General features: G+C 39.1%; 1 protein-coding gene across 3 annotated transcripts in view; it reads right to left on the bottom strand.

Moving 5' to 3' along the window:
* The window catches only part of nhsl2 (NHS-like 2), an 86412-nt gene that overhangs the window by 19321 nt on the left and 42470 nt on the right, over window positions 1–24621 (bottom strand). For 2 of the 3 annotated variants that reach the window (XM_066714863.1, XM_066714864.1), the window contains exon 2: window positions 149–301. In XM_066714863.1, coding sequence (XP_066570960.1) covers window positions 149–301 — 153 coding nt within the window. Of the gene's footprint in view, window positions 1–148; window positions 302–18251; window positions 18596–24621 lie in introns of those variants that run through there. The other variant, XM_066714865.1, reaches the window with a different exon arrangement.

Here is a 24621-nt window from a genome sequence, read left to right as displayed (position 1 = left end):
GTTGAAAGGCATGCCCCCTCCCCACTCCCGCCACCACCACGGCTCCTCGCATTCACCCGGGGGCGGCGGAATAAACAGGGGGACAAAACGGAGCGAGAAATGAATGGAAGGAGGGGGAAAAAAAAAAGAAAAAGGAGCATCCTCCTACCTTGCAGCAAGCTCTGGAGATTGAGTTGTGCCTCCTGATGCAGCTCTTCCACACACTCCGGCCTACTCGAGGAGCTGAACACATTCACATGCTGTTGCCATGACGATCTGAAGTGGGCCGTTCTCTTGCTCTCCGAGTCCAAGTTAGTGGCGGCTGTAGGGGGAAATGGAATTTCAAATATGTACAGATACATACAGCAGTGCGAACACGGCACAGGGCAAAATGCAGATAAAGGCTGGCGTGGGGTGGGTCAGGTGTCTCACCCAAGTTGAGTGGCTATCAGTCATTGTGCATCCGAATACAGGCACTAGCAGGACAGTGGATAGCCTGGGGTTGCTTACCACCTTTGGAGGGTTCCACACTATCTCATAGTATAAGGTGCTCCCAAACGTAATACGTGCGCGTCTGTTTTTTCCTGCTGCAACCGAGCATTTTACTTGGAGAGCTGGGCTGGGAGTTACCTCCGTCTAACCCCTAGCAATGTGTAATTTAAATTGTCTACATTTTCCTGTTATTCATTTCTTGATTAATACACTCCTTATGAACTTGTTTCCTGTATTGCTAGCTACTGCAGTTTCACATAACATCATAACTTGCTATGCTATTCTCCTGTATTCTCAGCCCATGCATTTTCCTGTACTTGTAAATGGTTATGAGAATGTGTCCTTTAAGAATCATAATTGTATATCTTCCCTGCACACTCTACAAAAGCTTATTTCTCGCTGATGAAGGACTGAGATTACTATATTATTTATGCAGAACCCCCGTATCCAGTACAACTTAAAGTTTACATAAGAAACATTGAATTACAAACATGACAAAGTGCAGTATAGGCAATGTAATCATTAATGTAATCACCTGTAGTCAAAACAAACCAACAAAACATCCAGTCATGACTAACAAATATGATGGTTTTCAAAAAATGTCAAAAAAGTCAAAACTTCAGACGACTGTATGTATGGCTGATATTGATTGGTTCCAAGTCTCTTAAAAACAAGCTTTACTTATGATATCAGATTTGTTTTGTCTATTATTTCTGCTAGGAATAGATATCATTCATTCAAGGTGTGGGTTAACTGCCAGTGAGACCTGCTCAATACATTGATAATAGTCTCATCAGTGAATTAACAAAAGTGGGGCCTTATAATGCACTTAATCCTAAATTATACTCTATCGCTGCTGTAAAAGCTCTAAACTAAATAGACTATATAAGTTGATCCATACACATCAAGAAAATGCCATATAAATAATACATAGAAATAATTAATCTGTCTTGCTACACCCATTTCCAGACTATTTAATGGTATTGGCAGTGCATTGTTATTCACAAAGATAAACTGTCAAAAATATCTAAAATGTGCTGTTAAACACAAACTGATCTACGCACTGTAGTTGGCAAATTGGTCCCTGAAGACTAATTTTAACCTAAGAGTTACAGACTGGGTTTGAAGATGTTTGTTTCCCTTATTGCCTCAACTAAAGTTTACTGAGGAACTTTGCAAGCTGTGCGATGCTGTGAAGATTACAGGGCTTAACAACATTACACCAAATGTATGAAGATAAAACAGAAAACAGACTTTAAAAGAAATCCATATAAAAATTGAAATATCTAATCAGGGCTGGAATTCCATTACTGTGTAAAGAAAAAATAAATAAACTGTAAAAATAAATAAGCCCGGACAAGTGAATATTTTGAATTTTGGTCCCATCAGGACAAACTGAGGAAGTGTTTTGTTTTCACATATTTTGTGAGGATTTAAAAATAATCTTATGGGTTACTCATTCTGGTTCCTGCATTCCCAAACCAAACAAATCATTTGTATGTTAGCCACCTAGTTAATCCACTACAGCCAATAAGAGCAAGTACACATACAAACATACAGTATGACCTTGGCAGTTATCATTTTGTTAATATAGGCTTGCCTTTATGACCCTAGGCCTCTGAAAAAAACAAACAAAAAAAAACAGCATATTGCTGCTGTAATCAATGTTGAGCAGTAGGTGGCACTGCCCCTCTGAACCAAAACACAACAAACATATACCAAATGCTAGAAACCGTAGCAATGTTGTGGGGAACTTGCCATCATTTTGATGTGTTAGTAAAGTATGATTTCAACAATGGATGTTAAAGAAGCATTCTTTGTGAGGGCACAGGTGAGAAATGTGACATGGCCAAATTCAACCGACTATACCTGATTGACAATTTCTTCTCTTCACTACTGTAGTGTTTATTTAGAGAGCAGGTTTTCGTGATAAGCACTACTGGAAGAAGCTTCACAAAGGGCAGTAAAGCATAACAGAGAAGGCCCAATCAAGCCATTGTCACATCGCAAGACACCAATAACCATAGAAGCGGAAGGCAGGGAGAACAGAAGAGGCTTCAGTTAAAGACTTAAAAAGGAGTGGGTCAGGGGCTCTCCAAGAGTAGCTGTCAGAGAGTTCAAAAGCAAAAAGAGAGTAAATGTCCCTAAAAGTACCATCTTCATGGTGTACTTGTGTAGATATCATGTTCCACACATGGCAGGACTACAGATAGGAATTTTCTTACCTTTTCTTACACTAAGAATAATATTTACTCAATATGCAGTCCTGCTGGCATGTTTGCAGTGGGGTCCATCATACTATCGAAGACCTATTGGTGACAATGATCTTACAATCCTTTGCCAAACACAGATCAATGCCTTCTCTGTCCCTTTTTACCATTATTACTACAGTCCCTGAACAAAATCATACTGATAATCCTGCTCCCCTTAGCCTACACCATTACTGTGTGCTCATGTATTCCAGGCTGTAGAATACACTCCCATGATGCTCTGTGCCCCTTTAACCTTCATATCTTAAAAGCCCAAACCTGTGAGCTGTCCTTCACATACACTTTCTCTTTAATTTAAAATCTAAACATCAGACAGATACAATTCTGAGAGAGACAAATTAGCATCTGACAAAAATAGGGAAGTGCCTGCGCTATCTTGTTTTCTGGAAATACAGGGAGTGGCCCTAAAAAACAGAGTTGTGAGATACCACAGCGCAACAGCAGAGCAATACATTTGGTGAGATGCATCTCTGTGGGAAAACAAACAGGTTTCTAATCATTATAACAGAAATAACACCGCGAGTAAACACCCTTTTCACACAAGAGTCCAGAATAGAGTTGATCAGGGAAACACCCACCTTTTAAAGGCAACATATTGCTTGACAAATAATGATTTAAAAAAATAAGTGTCCGGTTGAGAAATGCATGTGACTGTTGTCTTGTGTAACTAGTGTGCAATACATAGATCCTCCAGCTAGTCTAGTTCATGGCAATGCATTTCAGCAGACACAGCGAGAAGTGATCATTGTGTCTATACAACCTGTGCTCTCTACATATGCTTTTGTCTTGCCCCAGTTTGAGATATAAATGTACAGTTTTTATTTCGTAGTTGTTAAACACAATGGTATGTAGTGACTGAACAACTTTAAACATATTTTGAGGGTGAAACAAACAACAACAATAATTATAATCAGGATTACTTGTAAGGAGAGCATTGTTTTATTTTTGAAGTTTTAAATCATGATGTCTGTTTTTCCTAAAGAGAAAGGGTTGAAAACATTGCTTGTTGGCTTTACAGTGAACTTCCTCATTTGCCTCCCATGTGTGGTCACTCTCCAGTTGGTCCGTGTTTCTCAACACACTTTAAATTCAAAACAAAGAAAAACAAAACGCAAAAGCAGGCATACTGTGATACCATACTTGCAAAGTCTTTACCAAGCTGGTTTATGTAACCATGGTTTCAGGGAGTGCGTTTAGCAAGGCTTCCCACATTAAACTTGTTAAATGGGTAGCCTGCACAATACCATTATAAAATGCAGCAATGTGAATCCAATATCTATGTTTTTGCCCCTTTAAAGGCCTGCTCTTTGAAACCATATTACTGTTTTCTCTCCAAATTCATGGAGCTGTGTGTTACATCCTGGCAATGAATACAGAATGATTAATTCAGGTAAGAAGCAGTTTTACATTACAGAGTGAATATACTTGGGATGCTTCAAACCGTGTTGTTCTCAGCACAAAATGAAGCAATGAAGTTGTCACTGGCCGAAGTGTATAAAGAATGCTGCAGGGTATTATGGGAGTCTAATCATGCGAACAGTAGGACCAGGGTACAATTAGTTATTTACTGTAAACAAAAACAGAAAAAGTACAAACAGAAATCTAAACTAAATCTAAACACATTTCTTCCCCCTGTGTTTACTGAGCACTCTACCACCTTTTCTCAATACAACCACATCTATATTCTTAAAAGGGCGTGGTAAATAAAAGTGCCTTGAGCTGTTTCGAGAAGGGTGGGCAATGTGTATGCAAATCCCTAAAGCCAGTGTCCAACCACAGAGGTGACAAGCTTAATTTAGTAAATGTAATACTGTCCATTAGCAGGCCTGATTAATTACCCTGAGATGACTTTGTGTCAGCCCCTGGACTTAATTAAGTAGCACTCGAAAGCACTATCCAAGGCAAATCACATTAATGGAGCACAAGTACGCATAACAATAATTTAAAGGCCTGCTCTTTGAGGCTGTAAGGGAAAAGGCCACCGATAGCACGTCAAATAGGACACCATGGGAAGTGGGAGCAAATAGTCTAAAAGCCTTTCATAGTCTGCAACAATGTGGAGGAGTCAATAGACACAACTTTGTCTTCCCAAAAAAATATAAAAATACCAAAGAGAAGCTGGTTAAAGGTGAAGCCCACGTACCATATAAGCCCACTTGCTCTTTTATTTTGAAACACAAAAAAAGACAGTAAATATTGGAAGGACGATCTGTTTCAGAGCAAATGCACAAAGTTGATCCTGTCGTGTCACACAGATAGATGGAGTCAAACAACAAAAATTGAGGAAAACTGTTGATGACCATAGTAAATCAAAACATTTTAGAAGCTTCTTCAGGTAAAACAATATTTAAAGTTCTATCAATTATTATAATCTTAAAATGTAATTGTTTTTGTCATATGGGATTAAAAGGAACAGCGCCCATGAAAAGCCTATTAGCACATGGCTTTAAAGTAGAATAATTATTTCATTTGTTCTACCAACAATAATAAACATAGTGAATGTTGTAAAGAATAATGTATTTTATTTATTATAAAGATATTACATGTTTACATTAACTTAATATAAAATTATTGAGGTTAATTTCCCATGGACCACTGTTGTTCTTAATAAGCTCACTAAGCTCAGAACCCATTGTACCTCATATTAAAAAAGCCTTAAATTAATTAATATTAGTCAGTATACATCCTTTTCATTCATGAACTTAACAACTTACCTTATTTTCATTATGGGGACAAAATGGGTAGACAGAGAAAAACTTATAGTGACTGCAATAACATGATGGAAGCTTGCTGAGAATTTCGTGCGGGTCACGGATGGACAGAGAAGAATAATTTTCAAGAGTATTTTGAGAAGCTGTTTTTGCCAAAGATCTCTGACATGGGACTGCCAAGAGTTTTCATTTTTGACAGTCATGCCTCAGATATTTCCTTGGCACTTGCGACTAAGGCCAGAGAAAATGGGGTTGTGTTTCACCGGCTCAGTATTTGGTGAAGTCAAAAGTAGGGATGATCTGGGCCGATACCGATAACCAACATTCATGTAACAACGTCAGATACTGATATTTTCCAATTATTTGCCTATAGAACGAGAGCGGGTCTGGGGGGTGGGGGGTGGCAAACCTCTATAAGTGCAACAATGCCATGTGATGGAAATTAGTCTCAGATAATATAAAAATACAGTTTAAATTGGTTAGGTTGGTTATTTGAGGTATGAATTAAATAATCTATAAAATATTAAGTGCTTAATCAATACAATTTGAAGTATTTACTGTTAAAACTCTTGTGGGCTTATTTGGGACACATGTGGGCTTAAAGGGTACACATGTACCTTATAAGCCCACTCTGGACTTTTCACTTCTGCAATTAAATAAGTTAATTTAATTTAGTCAATTTAACCACTTTATTGTGAAAACAAATCACATATTTATAAGAAAACATGTAAAACTTAGATATTGGTGGGTTTAATTGGGTCACTTCCCCTATATTCCCACTACTAATTGACCATGTATCCTGTTACACAGAGTGGTGTTGAAAAGATAAGAGCACAACATGCAATGCAACACTACAGAGATCAATGCACTAAAAAGCAACACATCCTAAATTGCTCCGATTCGAATGAATGCTTCGTCTCTGACAACACAAAAATAAGGAACCACAATGGGATAATACATTCACACTCAGTTTCAAATGCATTGTGTAAAGACACTGTGTAACACTGCCCAAAAACTTGAAAGGAAATCAATCCATTCCTACAATAGACCCTAGTAGCTCCTGACTCCTAGAGATACTTAAAAAACTTACAACACTGTGGCCCACACAGAACAGGGTTGATGGTGCAATTTCATCCCAACCAATAACAGTCTGCAAACCATCACAAACAGCAGTACATTGAGCAAGCCTATGGTTATTTAGAAAGATACTTTTTTTAACAGTATCTCACCAACCACTAACCACAAGCCAACAGATGCTTTTACTGAGGCGGAAACCATTTCCGTCAATATTGGCCCACCCAGTTACAAGAAGGACACTGAAAAGCAGGTCAAGTTTGACAAATTGCTTAATTTACACTTACATTTTAACTATACATGTCCCTGTCCTTTGTAGTGAATGAACTGAATTCTATATTGGGTGGTTCTATAAGCTTACTTGACCTTACTACAGAGGATTGATAGCAATGTTTTATTATTATTATTATTATTATTATTATTATTATTATTATTATTATTATTATTATTATTATTTTAATAATAATAATAACTTGTGATTTAATATTTCTTATTTAAAAGTTGCCTATAAAGTAACAAACAATGAATCATTCTGGTAGGTTATACTGCAAATCTTGCCTCAAACACCATTAACTGCAGTGTGATGGGTGCACGCTAAAATTTCAGGCATGAATAGTAAAGAACAGAGAAGGGTTGGAAAATGTGAGACATGCTTAGTGAGATCAAGAAACTGTGTAGAACTTGCAAATTGCGATAAGCCCTTAAATGTTTTTTTTATTCATGGTTACAAGGAAAGCAAGCTTCAATGCCCTTAAACATTTCAAATATATTCACGCCTGAAAGAGATTGATAGAAACACCCTGCACCCAAAAATATAAATTAAAAAAAGGATCAGTATCTGCACAAAGTCATGTTTTTTTAAGTCTGATTATATCAACAGAAAACACACACACACAGAGTATTGCCATTAAAGGCTTTTTGAGGCCTCTTGTCTGGGATTGCATTTGGAGTATGTCACAAATTACACTATTTTAGTGCTCTGACCCTATTAGCCTAGAGGAAACAAGCTCCAGAAAAGTGCATCTTGATTTAGGACTGTTGTTTTTTGCAGGCAGTGTTGAGTTTACACAGCAATGACAGATGGTTACATCACAAAAAACGCAAACCCAGCCCTCGTTATCTCATTCCAAATGAGCTCCAAGTTATTAAACTGAATGAATTATCATTTACATTTAAAAAAGGAACATTCAGGTTTCATTTAGATCTCAGATTGGCATTATAATTTTATAGTTAACTTAACATCTCGTATTTTTTAAGAGCTGGAACCTTTAATGAAACCTAAGTTTAATCAAACCTATTATGAGGTCAAGTAAGGGTTTTATTAAGTAATTAAGATCTCAGTCTGAACTAATGCCAGAAGACAGAAGGTTGTACAGAGGCCAACTTTGGAAAATACTGAAGAATGTGTGTTCAGTGTTAGATTATGTCACATGGTTGAGGGAAAGTGGGAATCAGCTGACTGATTCAAGGGCAGAAAAAAAATTCCTGTTTGCTGCTATCTGACTCACACCTTATGTTAACATAAAAGCTAAAATAAGAAAAAGAAACCAAATAATATACAGAGACTCCAAATCCAAATCCACAAAAAAGAATACATGTATACAGACGGGTGATAAATTAAAGGAAAAACCCACATGAAGTGTCTCAGTAAGTTGTTGGGCACCACGAGCCACCAGAACAGCTTCAATGCTCTTGGCACAGATTCTACGAGTCTCTGGACTCTACTGGAGGGATGAACACCATTCTTCCAAAAGATATTCCCTCATTTGGGGTTTTGATGATGGTGGTGGAGAGAGCTGTCTAACACGTCGGTCCAAAATCTCCCATAGGTGTTCAATTGGGTTGAGATCTGGTGACTGTGAAGGCCATGGCATATGATTCACATCACTTTCATACTCATCAAACCATTCAGTGACCCTCGTGCCCTGTGGATGAGGGCATTGTCATCCTGGAAGAGACACTCCCATCAGGATAGAAATGTTTCACCATAGGATAAAGGTGATCACTCAGAATCACTTTGTAATGATTTGCAGTGACCCTTCCCTCCAAGGGTACAAGTGGACCCAAACCATGCCAGAAAAACAGAGCATAACAGAGCCTCCGGACCCCCTCACTGTAGGGGTGAATCAGTCAGGCCTGTGCCGTTCTCTTGGTGTCGCCACACATCCACTCGCCCACTTGTTGAGAATATGGTGAAGGATGACTCATCTGACCATATCACTTTTTTCCACATCTCTGTAGACCAGTGCCTATGGTTTTTGCACCACTGAACTCTCAAATGTGTGTTTGTCTTTGTAATGAGGGGTTTATGCACTGCGACTCTACTATAATAGCCCTCTCTTTGTTGTTCTCGACAGACTGACACAGTCTGATCACATCCTGCACTGACATTCTCAGTCACCTGGGAAAGAGTTGCTCTTTTGTTTTTCCTTGCATATCACATTAATGCATGAGCATCACGGTCATCGAATGTGTGCTTTCGACAACAATTTCCAACTTTTACTGATATCTTTCTCATAAGTCTAAATGAGATGTAACTTTAGTCACTGTTCCTATTGAAACACTAGCCAGTTGATGTGCAGTCTTTGTGATTGAAGCTTCTTTTGACTGATGTTTCCACTGCTTCGATCTATATTGTGCAGGGCATCACACAATATATAAATATGACATACTGTGAGTAGTTCAGAAAAGCAGACATATATAGGAGAAGTCTCCCCTATTCTGCCCTGAGAGGACATGGGAAAATACCATCACTGAGTTCAGCCTGGTGTGTGGGGACACACTCAGTAAATTACTACATGGTACCTGAGGAGACGTGCAGGAGGGTATGAGGAATAGTTCTAGCTACGAACCGGTGAGTGTTGATTTATTACAGACTTTCTGGCTTTTGACCCCAACTTAGTATTACAAACCCAACCCAACCCAGACCCAACCCAACCACGAATAGGAACTATGACACACCAATTCCACACCCTGCATGGTGTCATAGTTTATATAAATAGATAATAGATAAATTAGATATATAAATATATATGTATTGGGAGAAAGTAGGTTGTGCACATTAATGCATTTTTAAAAAGGCTACTTCAGTGGTGATGGGCTAATTACCATATGCATTAACATGCATCAAAGCACAGAGATAATAAAAACACTTTTTTGTTTATCCATGGTGGTTGGTTCAGGCTGTTTTAACAGCAATACAAAAATGGCATAGTTATTAAAAGACACACAGGAAGAGGCTCACATAAAGCAGGGTAAAATAGGGTGCAACTGAGAGATTTATTAATTTTAAACATCAGAAATATGGTTGTCGCTCTTTAGCTGTTTACAGAACCCAGGGCGCTGCATAAATCATTATTTTGAAAAATAACGCCCAAAATCAAACCTGACAATGTTGAGTCTCTTTAAAAATGCCCATACTTGATATGAAAATTTCCCATTTCCTACTAGAATGACTTCCAATCACCTTCCTTCTGAGTTGCTCTGTTATTGTACTTTTACTTATATTTCGGCATCGTGTACAGATGGCAGCAACATCAGGCAAATGACATCAGGCAAAACTAACTGATTTTGAACCTTAGTATCTGTGAACTCATTTAACATTAGTTTCACAGCCATACTTACTGACTAAAATGTTGATATGCAGCGGCTCCAATAAGCACAGCATTTGTACACCAGCTGTTGAAATTATGACTGGCGCCACTATATGTATTCTTTAGATGACAGACATCTGGCCATTTCTTTAAAACAACATCAAATTAAAAAATATTACGCTTTTTTATTTTGGAAAATACCAATTACCAAATACCAAAAACTCACCGATATTGAGTCAATGTTCTAATTTTTGTAGACATAGTGTTCAAGCACATATATGCATTTTGAGTAATAACCCCTTTTTTCTTTCATTTCTGGTAATACATACACTATCCTTAACCAGTAACACACCCTTACAGTATCTAGAAAATCATGATCCAGACATACAAATATTTATTGGAGCAACAGCAAAAAAAAAAATCCATTTCATTTTATCTTGACACAGAGGCAGATGCTGAAAACATCAGATATGGAAACAGTTCCTACCCAAGATTTTGTATAAAAAATATAATTGATTTCCCTTTTCAGGTAACAATTTACATGTTCACAGCCTTTTACTCCAAGACAAGATCTCATTCGCTCTAAATACTTTGAACTGCACCTAGCCACAGGAGTTTCATTCGATCTTTTAGAGTCATAGCGATATCACTTTCTGCGGTTCTCATAACCCAAAAAACAACAAGAACAGAAACAAACTAAAACGAAAGCCGGCGGTACTACAACACCAGAGGCGACAGGAACTTAAGAATATAGCGCCTGGCACAGACGCAACGGCAGTTACCTGCTCACTCGCAGAGTTATCCTCCGCTCTCAGCTGATGTGCTGCTACAGGATGCTGTTGCTGAGTGAACAGTTTACAGTCCCCAGAGCCCTGAGCGATGTCAGTTGCGCTGCCTCATCATCAGGATATACCTCGCTTCCCCTATCCATGGCCATGTACTATGTGCTGTAAACAGTAAACCACAAAAGCCTACTGACAAGGCGTTGAACAGGAAGCGAGGAGGGTTTCCTTTGGGTTGGGGGAATGAGGGCTGCAGTGTGACAGTTTCAAAAGCTTCTGCTGGTGCCTGCAGACATGCTCTCCTGAGGGAGGCCCTGCACTGAGCTTCCTCACAGATTGTGATCGGTGCGCCTCACAGACAGACCTCCCTCTTCCTCTCACTGGGTCAAGCTGACCAACAAGGATTTATATCAGTTTATCAGTGCTTCACCTTAAACAGAGCACTGCAATAACTTCTTAGTTGAAGAAGCCAATTCCTCAGACCGAAAGGTTTGATTGAATCTTGCCCTGCTCCTAAATACACTGAATCACTTTCAGTTCTCTTGTTTTGTTTCTTTCCAACCACTTAAAGTTTTTGTGTATCTGAGAGAAATTTAAAAAAAATCAAATCTCAGGCCTGAAACCAATACTAAAGACTGTAAATGAAACACACATTGAAAGTTACTGGGACATCTTTCAAGTTCACTGCAATTTTTCGTCATCTCAGGAGTTAACCCTAAGGCCAACACCCATCTCCATGTGAACCACTCAGTTATTTACCAACGGCCAACCCTGTTGCACAAACAACTTACATTTACGACATGACACTGAAATGACCCAACTGAAAACAAAACATAAAAAACAGTCTAAAAAATAATCTGAAAAACTCATATAACATAAATCTGATAATAATAATAATAATAATAATAATAATAATAATAATAATAATAATAATAATAATAATAATAATAATAATAATAATAATAAAACTTTCAAAGACCCTCTTGCATAAGAGTATAACCTTATTTAAAGTCTGACTGCAAAGAAAACACATACATGGCATCCTTCAACACGTTTCTCTGCAGAAAACAAAATGGTCACATGTTTTAAGTTTGTGGGAATAAAGGGACAGATTTTAACACTAATTGCCATTGACCAAGTTCCAATTTATCGGTATGCAAAATAACAGACCGTGTACTATCTAACAGGATGCAGGCCTATACTATTCTATGTGAAAAAGGGTATCCTTTCCTCGTTTCACGGTTTTACAAAGGCATTGGCTTTTGAAAATGACCCAAGACTAGGTTCAACTACAGCTTATGTTTCCTCATTTTGGTAAATAACAAAACCCCATTAAAAGAGTCAACACAATGACTGTTTTTTTATTATTCCTTTACATCACCCTGATAAGTTGGTCCAGATATATTTAATCAATTTGTGCCGCACACTTTTCAGACATTAGTCACCCAGTGGCTGGCAGACACCATGGCTTTATCTCGGGAGGTTTGAGTTCCTGTTTTTTCCTAAGAAAAACAAGCTGACCTCTAGTATCGTGTTGCCTGAGTTTATACTCTGTTTGGTAAAAAATAACCAACTGTATGATGATTTAATTTTTTATCTTGAATGCATGTCATCAGGGCTCCAAACTTGTTGGATACTAAGCATTTCATGTAAACTAAAGATCACATAATGTGGTACCTGTGTAATTCTCCCACACAGTCCCTCAAAGCAGCTTTTCGGTGGAAGCAGTAAACCCTGGTTGTAAAAGTTCCTCTGTCATTCCGTCCAATTTCACCTAGACTTTCCAAACTGAAATAATCTTAAACAAAGGGTGTCCAGGACTGACACCTTTTCTTGCAAAGATGAGACCTTTTCTACCTAATCTCTGCCATTTCAGGCCAGGCTCAGTTAGCTCAGCTCAAAGTACATTTTTCTTACTGTATTGCTGTATAAGTGGAAGCTGTTGTGTCATCTGATTGTCCCGTGTATGATGACAGTCCGTGTCTCTGAGCCCAGTTTCTGTCTTTGTGTGCTTGTGAAGTCTTATTTCATTAGGCTTATTACTTTCTATCAAACTGTGTGTTATGTATTTAAAGATAATAACTTTTCTCCACAGACCCCTTAACCTTAAACATCATTCAGTGTGAAGAGGCCTTTAAAGCAAACCTTCGCACTGGTAGGGAAAAAACAGATGGCAGTTACAGAGCCCTTTCGAAATAAAATTAGAAGCTTTGATGCAGAGATACAGTAAAAATATAAAATAAAAAAAGAGCATGACATAACACCAAATGTAAAAGAGAGCAAGTTCAAACACAGTAGCATCTAGCATATTTAGACCTAATGCTTCATGCTTCATGCTTCAGGCCTTTGGTAGTCCATCATGCAGAAGTCCCATATTTACAGCCTGGGAAGCAGTATGGTTTGGGGTACATATTTTAATACAACAGGGCTCCATATACTGGAATAAAAATGTAAAAATTACAGCATACTGTCATCTCTTGCAAGCAGGAAGTGTCAAACTGCTGCCAAAGAGTTTTACATGTATTTAGAGCTAGACCAATAATTTTGTCATTTTAAATAGCAAATTGCCACAGGGTTTTAATTGTCACTAAGTATAAATATTTCATCATCTTTCCATGTTTAATAGATAAACTAACCTCTTTTTGGAAATCAAGATCTGTGATAACAATGGATGCCAAGGCAATTAGTCAAATTTATTTTGTGTTGTTATTGCCAGATTGGCTGTTCCCTGTATCAGAGTTAAAATGCCATTATATATTTGATTAAGCACTTCCATGTTTAATGAGTTTTCAAGTTTGAATTCCATTGATTGTTCTAAGTGCCTAAGTGCTAAGTTCTTATTTCCAACACTTACAAATGCCCAATCTTTACAGAAATGTCTTAAAATTACCAAAGGAACTCTTTCACAAAAGATTAAGAAAGAGAATTATGTTAAGGAGAAGGGGTGCAACTGTGGTACTTGGGGGCCAGAGGGCTGTAAGAAGTTGAAGTTGGTGTATGGAAAAGTGGAAATAGGTGACACTTGGGTAAGATTTTGCCATTGATTAGCTACTAGCAACCCAAGGAGCAAGATGGACCAAATTGCCTCCTCTGTGTAATCTTTGCCATAACCACTTGCTCTGATGCTTTAACTAGAAACAAGTACAAGTACAACTACATGTGTTTCGAGGAAAAAGTGACAGAAAACTGCAGGTTAAACTCACTAGATACATGCTAGATACAGTCAATTGACAAAACAACTGAGGCAAGCTACATTTATTAAGGTTTAGAAGAAAATATAAAAGTAACGACTGCACAGAAAACTTTTACCTCCTTTTTTGTAAAGAAGGTTTAAGACCAGCATGTTATTCGTTCATCTGGGTGGAATGGCGTCCTTGGCAGTCAGCCTCAGATTTAAAATGGGCTTGATAATGGAAAAAATGTACAGCTTTACCTCTGGCTGTTTGTGAACGCTAATAAAACAGCAGAGAAGCACGTTTAGAAAAAAGAAAGAAAAAGAAGACAGGGAATGATTAGTTAAGCACTGATCAATATGTAAGGTGTCAGCATCAGTATTCTGACTTTGTAACAAGATGGACACAAATCTCCAATATCCCCAATGGCACTGTCACATTGTCTTGCAATTCCAAACATTTAGGAAAGCTGCAGTCCTCTGGCGGGATCTGTTTTGAGTGATCCTTGAAGGGATGAAGCTGCAAAAGCGGCCAACTGTTATTTTAAACTAAGCTACCCATGCTGGGTGAGAACTAACAGCTGGGGTGGGGGGTGGGCAGATTCAAAGGGAGGGTTGAGGCGTTTTTAACACAACTGGTTTATTAAAACATTGATTTATTTTCCCATGAAAGACTATAAGATGTTGCTAAGTGTTGGTTTTAGGTTTTTTTCTGCTTGTACACCAGGATAAAAATATATTTAAGTAGGTGTTTAATTATGTAACAATAGTTGTAGACCTCTTGCTGATAACAAAAAGCATGACTGACTGTTCAGGAACACCAGCGTAGACTGTAGTACAGGAGGTGACCAGGCCTGAACAGATAGCTGCCCAGCACACTGCTCAGTGGTGACTGAAAGATTGTGCTTTTGGCTTTCCCACCGTTGCCATGTTTATACAGTATTTCCAGAACAATCCCAAAGGAAGAGAATGTGATGATGATGTCATTTATGGCTGACAGACAGCAAACCTCCTTTTTATTATTTGTTTTACTCAGCATTACTAATGCTCGAGTCAGCTTTGAGGTTCAGAGTTTACTTTTATTTTTCCGTAGTTCAAGAAAACACTTGGGATCTGCAGTTGGGGAACCTTCTTAGGCCATAGCAGATTTGTCTATTGTCTGTTATGTGTAGCTGGAGATGTACCTCTCTAATACCTTTAACTTTCTGCTTGCGATCAAGACTACCACTCAATTCTGAGAGAAGCTTGGACTCAGAAACCTATAAGAAAATGAATCAAGTGCACAAAACATATTCCTATATACATGAAATATTAAAATGTGTTAGGATTATGAATAGGTGCTGTAAAGCTTCACAGCTAAAGATGAGTCTTGCTTTCCTCCAGCATTGAGTTGGTAGTGAGTTGCCATATGGTTATTAAGTTAGTTGATTCAGAACTAGTTTGAAGCTGTCTCTGTAAAAGCATGGTACATGAAACAAAACACAAAGATATTACCGGCATTGTAAGGAACTGAAAAGTAGGCCAAAACACAAAGCCTATGGAGTATGGAGACCTGTGAACATTTTTGGAGGCAGCTTGATAGTTTTGACTATGATCCACAATGTAAGCAAAAGGACAGTGTGAGGTACAGCTGCAAAGAAAAAGAAAAATACACAAAAAAAAGGATCTATCAGCTATCCTGGTAATCAATCAGGGTTCAATCTCCTGATTCAGTGTGGATTGTGTCCAGCGCACCCCTCCCAATTACTTCCACAGACATTGTCTCAGTAAAAGATTGAGGGGAAACGCCACTTGGTTTCTTTCCTGTCACACAGCAGATAGCTCTAATAAATCTGCGCTCGTGGCGCTCCTGCTCATTGACTCATTGTTTCACACCGATGCGCAATGGGAGAACAGGAGAGCTACGGCGGCTCGTTAGCTGTGACTCGATACCCATCTTGGGCTCAGAATGAAGGAGGGGAAGAAAGGCCCTGTGCAGGGCTGCAGGAGACGAATAGAAGTCCGTCCTTTCTGCCTGCTCTATTTACCCATCATCTACACGCACGACCATTGCCAGCAGATACTGTTTCTTTTTTTAATCTCATTGAAATTTCAAATGAATGTGGAGAGATTAATTAAATCTTTTTAGATGAAGATATCAGCATATAGTTGTCTGCTTCTATCATTGTAGAATAATCCACACAAAAAAGCAAGTGTTTCCAATGTGTGTGTTTTGATTAAATGGGTAGTATGGACTTTTAGCTGCCCAGAAATTTAGAAGGCAGGACACGCAACTCTATGTCAGAAAGGTCATATCTGCAGGTTTGATCTGAGATGGAGGTTTTCTGGAAACATATAACAAAGTACAGATCCAGATCAGACTGGGGATGTTCCAGTGTCACAGTTTTTTAAAGACTGTCTAAAGCAAAGACTTTAAGAAAATAAAAACTGAACCTACGTCAGCACAAAGTACTGGGGACAGATTCTTAAGTATTATCTTCTATGCAGAGCTTGAGCCAGTGCCTTACAAATCTGCTCATGAAACTCTACGGGGGCTTAAATCAAGAGCCTTTGCATTGACAGCATGTGTTTTAAGTCCTCTTCTTAAGTTAAACATTTGACCGAAGGAGTGTGCCGAAACACACACATGCTCCAGTCAAGATTGATATGTATTCATATGACCCACCGTGTACTTGCACGCATCGTTTTAATGTGGTTAAGCTGTCAGAAATTCAAGCTTGCCTGCAGTATTGCACAGTCCTAAATCATTGAAGTTTCATTTGTCAGCTGGTACACATACCAAAGCACATGAGACTCAGTTTAGAAGAAGCGGCCACCGCTCATTTTGTATACATTCTTGAAACAGCTTAGGACTTTCCTTTCCGATGAAAAATTTCTAAAATTCTGGCACCATGATCTCTTTACATTCTATTCCTTGTAAAATTTACATCAACAGGTGAACTGATTTAAAAAAAAACTCAAAGCAAAGGAAAGAATAACTACAGACAGGCTCCTTAAAAAATTATTTCCACCCTCTATCCACAGTCCTGGATGATTCCTACAGCCTAGGGATTATCCAATTATAATCTGTGCCACCCTTTGACTATATTACATTTGGGAACTATCAGTTTCTCAAGCAATAGCAGCTAAAACATACCTGCAGGGCTTTATTGTGCTTACGGATGCTGTATCTGTCCTCTGAGTGACACTAAATATATTGCATACGTGCTTGAGCGTGATAAAAGATGGCTATGTGAGAATTTGTCTCAGTGTGGGTGTTTTTTCTCAGGTTGCTTCCCCTGGGTCAGTGAACCTGCAGGTGTGGTTAAAAATGTTATATGTAAAAGACAAACTAAATGGCAGTTCTACAATTGAATATATTTTTAAATGTACAGTATTGGGTAATTAAGTAATTTAAAATACTTTCTCTTTGTCCTTTTCTCCTAAAATATCAGGTTTGTTTTTCCCCTTAAAACAGACCTTCTTATTTTTCCTATTGTTATCTTTATTACTGCAGACCTTACCAGTCTTGATGTGTACAATAAAGTCATACACATGTTTTGACAATTTACATTATTCTAGTAAGTGCAGCATTTTTTTTTAAATCCACCTTGTTCAACTGTCTTGGCAATCATCCAATCACAACAAATAATTGTCAGATAAACTAGACCCCTCCAGATTAGTTGATAGTGTCCTGGGCACAGATTCAGTCCCATTCAAGAGAAAATTGACTACTACATTTTTTCTGTGGGATGGGGGTGGGGTGGGTCACTGCGTGAGGACCATACTGTCACAGCAAAACATGCCCTTTTCATATTTCTTCACAAGGTGTCCTCTAATAAACAACAAGCAGTTTCTTCATTTCACTTCCATCTTTTCTTGGGAGTATAAACACATGTCCAGACTCCATTCAAACTCTCGATTCCAAAATATGTCCATCATACCTGAGATCAATCACCTTTACAGCAAACAGTACCCCAAACAAAGTACCATCAACAAACTCCAAACAGCTGAAAAGCCACAGAGTGCTCCAATGAATCAAAAACAACAGTTAAGATTTGACTTTCACAACACTTGAGGTCATTGCCCCCCCAGCTCTAGCACGTTACTCGAGGCTGGGTTGCATGCATCCCCTTAGTCATTTCAGGACAAGCAGGCTGAGTTCACAGGTCAAAATCCAGTAATGCCGTCACACTTACCTCCTCGGATCCTGGAGTAAGCGAAATACTCCAGTTTCTCCATTCCCATGAGGCGGCCAAGCTACCCAGCTCAGTGTTTAACCGGCACATAAAAGGGCTGTAGCTGAGGGAAGAGTCTGAGTTCATCAGGAGAATTGAGCACTACTGCTGAGAGAGGCACTGTGTATGTGTGAGTGTGTCTGCTATGTGTGAGAGAGAGAGAGAGAGAGAGAGAGAGAGAGAGAGAGAGAGAGAGAGAGAGAGAGAGAGAGAGAGAGCTCCCATTGAGCAGAGATTGAGCAGGGATCGAAGCACGGGGAGTGTGTATGTGTGTATGAGAGAGAGAGAGAGAGCACAGGATTCTGCACTTCCTTCATCATGTCCAGGGAGAAAGAAAGGAAATGAGCAGGAACCAAATGTTTTAGTGAACCCCCCTGGCCCATTGTCAGAGCTCTAGTCCTCTTTCCTTCCCCACATTAGAGCCCTTTCCTGCTTCGCTGAGGTGAAGAGAATTTCTCAATAAGAATAATAAAATAATTCAAATCACCGGAGGGGTCAAGCGTCTGAACATAATGCTCTACGTTCGGTTATAAAGGCATGACCCAAACCGAGTCTTCGTTTTTTGTTCCTCAAGGTAACAATAATTTCCGTTTTCTTTATAAAATCGGGGAAGGGGGGATGTTTTGGGGTACATAAATCTAAATTTAAGCAAGTACATGGTACTTCAGACTGGCGGTCAGGATACCCATGCTTTTACGATGCAAAGAGTATTTCAAAACAATAATTATGAAGCAATTTAAGGGCTCTAATATATACCCAACAAAATCAGTACATTTTGATATGAAAGAAGTTCCATTAAAGAGCAGTGCAAAAACAATGCAAATCAAAGAGTGACTACAGCTATGTGCTGCTTTGGAGGAGAATAGTCTACATGCATTATATTTTTTCAGTGAACCCTCTCTGCGCATCAGATGAGATTATGAATGCAGCCTATGTAGTTCACAGTAATTTAATTAAGAATGTGTAAAGCATGTTTGTTTCTAGGTCAGTTTTCATTAATAAAATTAAGTCAAGACTGAAGTGCTATTCAAGACGCCGACGTGGACAGATTGAACGCTCCCGAAACTGACGTCTGGTGGAATAAAAACAGATTTGACCACGAAAAAAAAAAAGAAAAAACATTAGTCGGAACGCTGTTGTGAGTCACAGTCGAAGCAGCTCTTTCCCTAATCCTGCTGGATCACTCCTCACAGGCTGAGGTGTGAGGTGTCTGCCAGTTGGGATGATGCAAACTGCATGGCAAGAAGCGCGAGGAGCTTTCCAACTTGCTGTCACTCAGCAGAGAGACTGTGCAGAGTCGCCCCCATAAATACAATCACAGAGCACCGGCCAGCTGGAAAAGCAAAATCAGGGCAGCAGCCAGTCATACCTTGGCCAGTTCCTCTGCTGTGGTTTTCTCAAAACAAGAAATGGATGACACTGGCTCCTGCACTTCAATATCAGTCACTATACGGTGTAAGGTGCTTTATAGTTTCGGCCACCAGCATGATGATATGAGGCATATCAAACCAATATGGAGACCCCAATCCACCCACCACTAAAATGTCAGCAGACTAAAGCTTCAGTAAAGTATCAGTTTGCACCAAGTGCCATACTTCCATTCGGCAAAGAGGGACTTGCTCATTTATTACAATATAATAAGTGTGCCTCGCTTTTTAATTATGAAGATACTTTATTAATTACATTTACATCTGGAATTGAGTTGTGCCACCTAAACTAAAAATATAAGAAATGTTTCCCATTTTAAAAATGACTGTGGTGCAAACCCAACTGTGTATAAGTATGCAAGAGAGTAAATTAGTATATGTGCCATTCTTGGATACTTTCAATTGTTCGAATATCACAGTAAAATCTATTGTGCTGGAGCGGTATTTCTGATATTCTGGGCATTGTTAGCACTGAAACTACAATGTACTATTTTAAGACTTTAATTGCTTAAAATTACAGATTCAACAGAGCAGAAGCAAAATTATGTTACTTTTTTTTTTTAAACTTCGCCTACGGTTAACAAGTCAAAGTTGTGATCTTTTCTGGGGATATTTAAAAAGGCTAAAATTACGGTCTGATTTATCTTCAGATCTGGCATGGATTATCCCACTTTCTGAGTAAACACAACCTGATGACTGTATTGTCCCTGTCAGGTTGTGTCAGGGCATTGGGTGAGACATATGTCAAAAACATGGGTTAATCAGTGCATGAGGTTATGTCAGCGGTTTTGACATGGTCTCAAACCTGACTGAGTTCACAGGAGAATAAAGTATAATTACACGAGCACGCGATTCTCTAAATAATTATCAGACATTGTGTCACTGTTGTCTTAAGAGTGGTGGCAGACTAATTCACAGTGCCCAAGAACAGGACTTTAAAGACTTTAAAGGATCCTAAAGGGATGGTGTTTGACTTTCCAGTGAGACACTGAACCGTATTTATTATAGACATAAAATCTACAATCTCAAACAATCTCATTGCATGGAACATATAGTATGTGATTCATGTAGGTTGTTTTTTGGCAAATGTTCAAGCTGAGTAACTGAATTGGCATTGGCTAAGGAAGCGAATAAATTAAGTCAGTTAATTTTGCTGAGCCCAGTCAAGTGAGATAGCCAGGACAGTACTGGATCAGTGGGCTGGTATTTCTCGCTGTATTGTTATTCCTGGATTTCTCTTTTAATATGTCTGACCCCTACAGGGTATCACTTAAAGAGGAAATAATTACTCATTAACATTGATTGGTTCTAAAAAAACGTCTGGATTGAACCACCACCAATTCCCATCCTGCAATTAACAAGCTTGTTTCTCTAGGTTTGAGGTTGACTGCAAACATTGGATAGGAAACATTTTCAATCCACAATATTTTATTAGGAACATTTTCAGGTAATATAATGCTGAGCGTGGAGAGAGAGCTTTTCTTCAGTCGTCTAGGTCCAGGGATGTCAAACTCAAACCCCTGAAAATGAAACTTGGTCCTCTTGCTTTTGTTATACATTCCACAAACTTAAAAAGGTGTGACTTAATTAGAAAGGTTGGAAAATAGTGACTTACTTATAACTGTACAATGTCCCTGATGTGCAACCCAGGAAACATTAACTACAATAATAAGCTATTCATTTTGATTACAGTGACCGACCATTTTAGAGTAAGGCTAACTGTTAGTATGCCTGTCATTTAGTTTTGTTTAAATAGTCTAATTTGCTTTGCAGACATTGTTTATTCAATTATGAGACGAGTTCAATAGTTTTTGGCTCAGCAATTCAATCACTTACTTTTTTCCACAGACATTTATGTGCTGAAAGACAGAAGCACTTTAGATGCTTTATGACTCAGACTCTATCTACTATGCAAAAGAAGAAAAGCATGCTCTGAATTAAAATCTTGTTTCTGGTATGTAATGATGCTACTTCAACTAGGTTAATAATTAACTTGCACTTGGTAGACCAGTCATACAGAAAAACCCAAAACAAAGAACCCTTGAAATATATTACAGTACTTATCAGCTAATGGAATTGACCAGGCATCCCAACATGAAAATATGGATACGTGACATGTCAAATGGCCCACTAGTCTAGGCAGCAGTGATTGTTTCATATTCACTGGAAGATGTCATTTTCCACAATGTTTTTTATGTTATTTCATTTATCTTTGTCAGAACCAATTCATTAACTGATTTGAAAAAATGGACATTGTTTTCAATGCTTTCACTACACTGCAGAAATCTGTCAATAGGACAACTGTTTAGCAATGAGCAAAGCAAAAATAGCCCTGGCTGTTCAAGTGGGACATTGAGGGACAACAGGTTAACGGTTTCCTGTCTCACTGACCACTGTGCTTTGTTGTATATACTGATATAAAAGAGAGCTTAGCTACTGTTTTCCTTTCTACTGGACTTTTATGTGCTTATGTTTTTCTTTGCTTTTTTCTTTCCAGTCCAAAGTAGAAGTTTCACATTTAATTTTTTGGTTCATGCAGATCGACTCTCAAAAACACAATATACAATTTAAGTCAGTTTGTCACCTTTATCTATAAATAAATGATATGGCTCCTGCTGTTCCATTTCAATCTGTGTAATGAATGAATGACTTGATTCTCCCCATGCTATGCAGAATGAGTATAGATGAACAATGAATTTCAAATCACTTCGTTAAAGCATTCTACATAACAAAGGGTGGCTAATTTATTGAGAGAATAACCCCTGCGAATGACAGTGAAGGTGATTGTCTGCTTTTATTGGTGAAGCTCAGCTCCAATAAAAAAAATATATAAAAAGACAGAAAATGATTAGTTGATGGGAGCTGGACCACAAACTGACATCATAGGTGTAAAATATTAGTGAAGGAAACCCGTTTGTTTTTATTAGTGCCACACAACACCATTAAATCCAGTGCTATCATATTAAAAGGTAGAAAGGACAAAATAACAAACAAAGTTCTCAAGAGCTATTCTCACCTTTTCTGGGACATTTTCTGAGAAGGACACAGGCTTAATTGGTACAGCTTTAGAGCAAAAATCTAAGATAGGAGCCAAATTAGACATAACAAGGTTTGTATACATGAGGAATTACCTAGATGTACAATCCACCCCTACAATATATTCAGGTACACAGATTTGTATTTGTAGAGTTTTTTTTCCAGTCATTTTTAAAGTGATTCCCACACTCACAGAGGACCCTACTGACTGACATCTCTCTTCCATCTTCACGGCTCAAGGATGACCTTAAATATTTCCCAGCCGACTTATCCGATGAACACAAGGAAAGACAACTGCATTGAAAAGACAGATGACTGAGATAACCTACAAATCCTCAACCTCATTATTATAAACGAAACAATAAACAAGTACGCGAATATGAGTGGTTTCATTTAGTGGAGAAGGCCCATTTCTGCCGCAGATCGTGTCTTGGACCACTGCACACACTCAGTCTTATACACTTTGACAGGGATTTGATTAAATAACACACTGGTAGGTTCAACACGGTTATTATGGTCATACTATTGTATATGTCAGCTAGATTGACACATAAATGATATGGCTGATGAGCAAGGAACGATAGGAAAAGTGAAGAAACAGACTTGCATACATATCTGCACCCTCTCTTCTTCTGGGCTGCTCACACTGAAACCCCAGGAAAAGGCAATCTCGGAGCTGTCCATATCTCTCGCCTCTCCTCACTCACATCGTCGGCATGTAAATCCACCTTTGAGCTGAGGAATGTGCCTATCAGGGCTACGATCAAGTGCAATTACCCACAGCCACACGGATTTCATCTCCGTCACTGTAGCCGACTGACAGAGGTAAGGTCAGGAATTTAAATGAAAGAAATCACGCGGGAGTGCGGGACCATGGCAGTGAGTGCAGTCATAGTACTGTTGCCTATTTCAGGAAGTACACAAAAGCAAGAAAATACAGGGAAAAAAAAGGTAACAGAGATAAGCCACCTGTGCACTGACCTCCCCATACCACACATTGACCACTTCTCTGTGAGTGACCAGTGGCCCAGCTCTGCTCCTACATGAACCAACAAAAGCACAGCCCCGGCCTGAGGACATCTCTTAATGAACCAACAACAAAATTTACCATGCAACAGAATTACGAAATGCCAGAAGAATGGAAAAGGTGGGGAGGGGTGGAGGGGTGGAGATTCATAAGGTGCTGTCAACAGTTATAACTAGAAGCATGGGAAATACAGTGCAAAAGGGAGCCCAATCCAACTGAACATGTTTCTCAAAAGAAAGATAAGAATCTCATTATGAAATCCTGTCGTGCCATGCAGTGCTGCACGGGAGAGAGCGCCGGCAGCAGTCCCCTCTCCTCAGCACCGATAGAGGTAAACAACAGCAAAGGAGCAGCCTGCTAAACTCGTCCCGCACAACCCTCCCTGCAACCCCAGGCAGGTGACAGCAAGGGATAAGAGGAATGGTACCTGTTGCCCCCCTGGCTCTGTGCCTCCCTTTGGGCCGGCGATGCGAGTTGCCCATCATCCCGTGCTTCCTGTCCCAGAACATTGCCTCATCCCCTCTGCTGCTGCTCCGGTGAGAGAGTGAGTGAGTGAGTGAGAGTGTGTGTGTGTGGATGTGTGAGAGTGCGCGTGTTCCTTACTGGATTACAGCCAGCCACAGACTGTGGAGGTCTGGTTCATGAAATAGGGGAGGGAGGAGGGGAGATGGTGGTTTGTGTGTGTGGGGGGGGGTGGGTTCGGGTTAGAAGGGGGTAGGATGCTTCATCAATGTGGAGTGCTCCTCTGGGATATTGGCTTCACGGCTGGAGGAGCTGAGCTGGAAGGAGGAGCCAGCGCAGCATCCAGAGAGAGGGGAGAAGGCAGGGAGGAGAGGAGGGA

This window comes from Amia ocellicauda, chromosome 10 (genome assembly GCF_036373705.1).
Source record: "Amia ocellicauda isolate fAmiCal2 chromosome 10, fAmiCal2.hap1, whole genome shotgun sequence".
Lineage (NCBI taxonomy): Eukaryota > Metazoa > Chordata > Actinopteri > Amiiformes > Amiidae > Amia > Amia ocellicauda.
The sequence above is the reverse complement of the archived record's forward strand: the minus strand, read 5'-3'. Positions and strand labels throughout refer to the sequence as shown.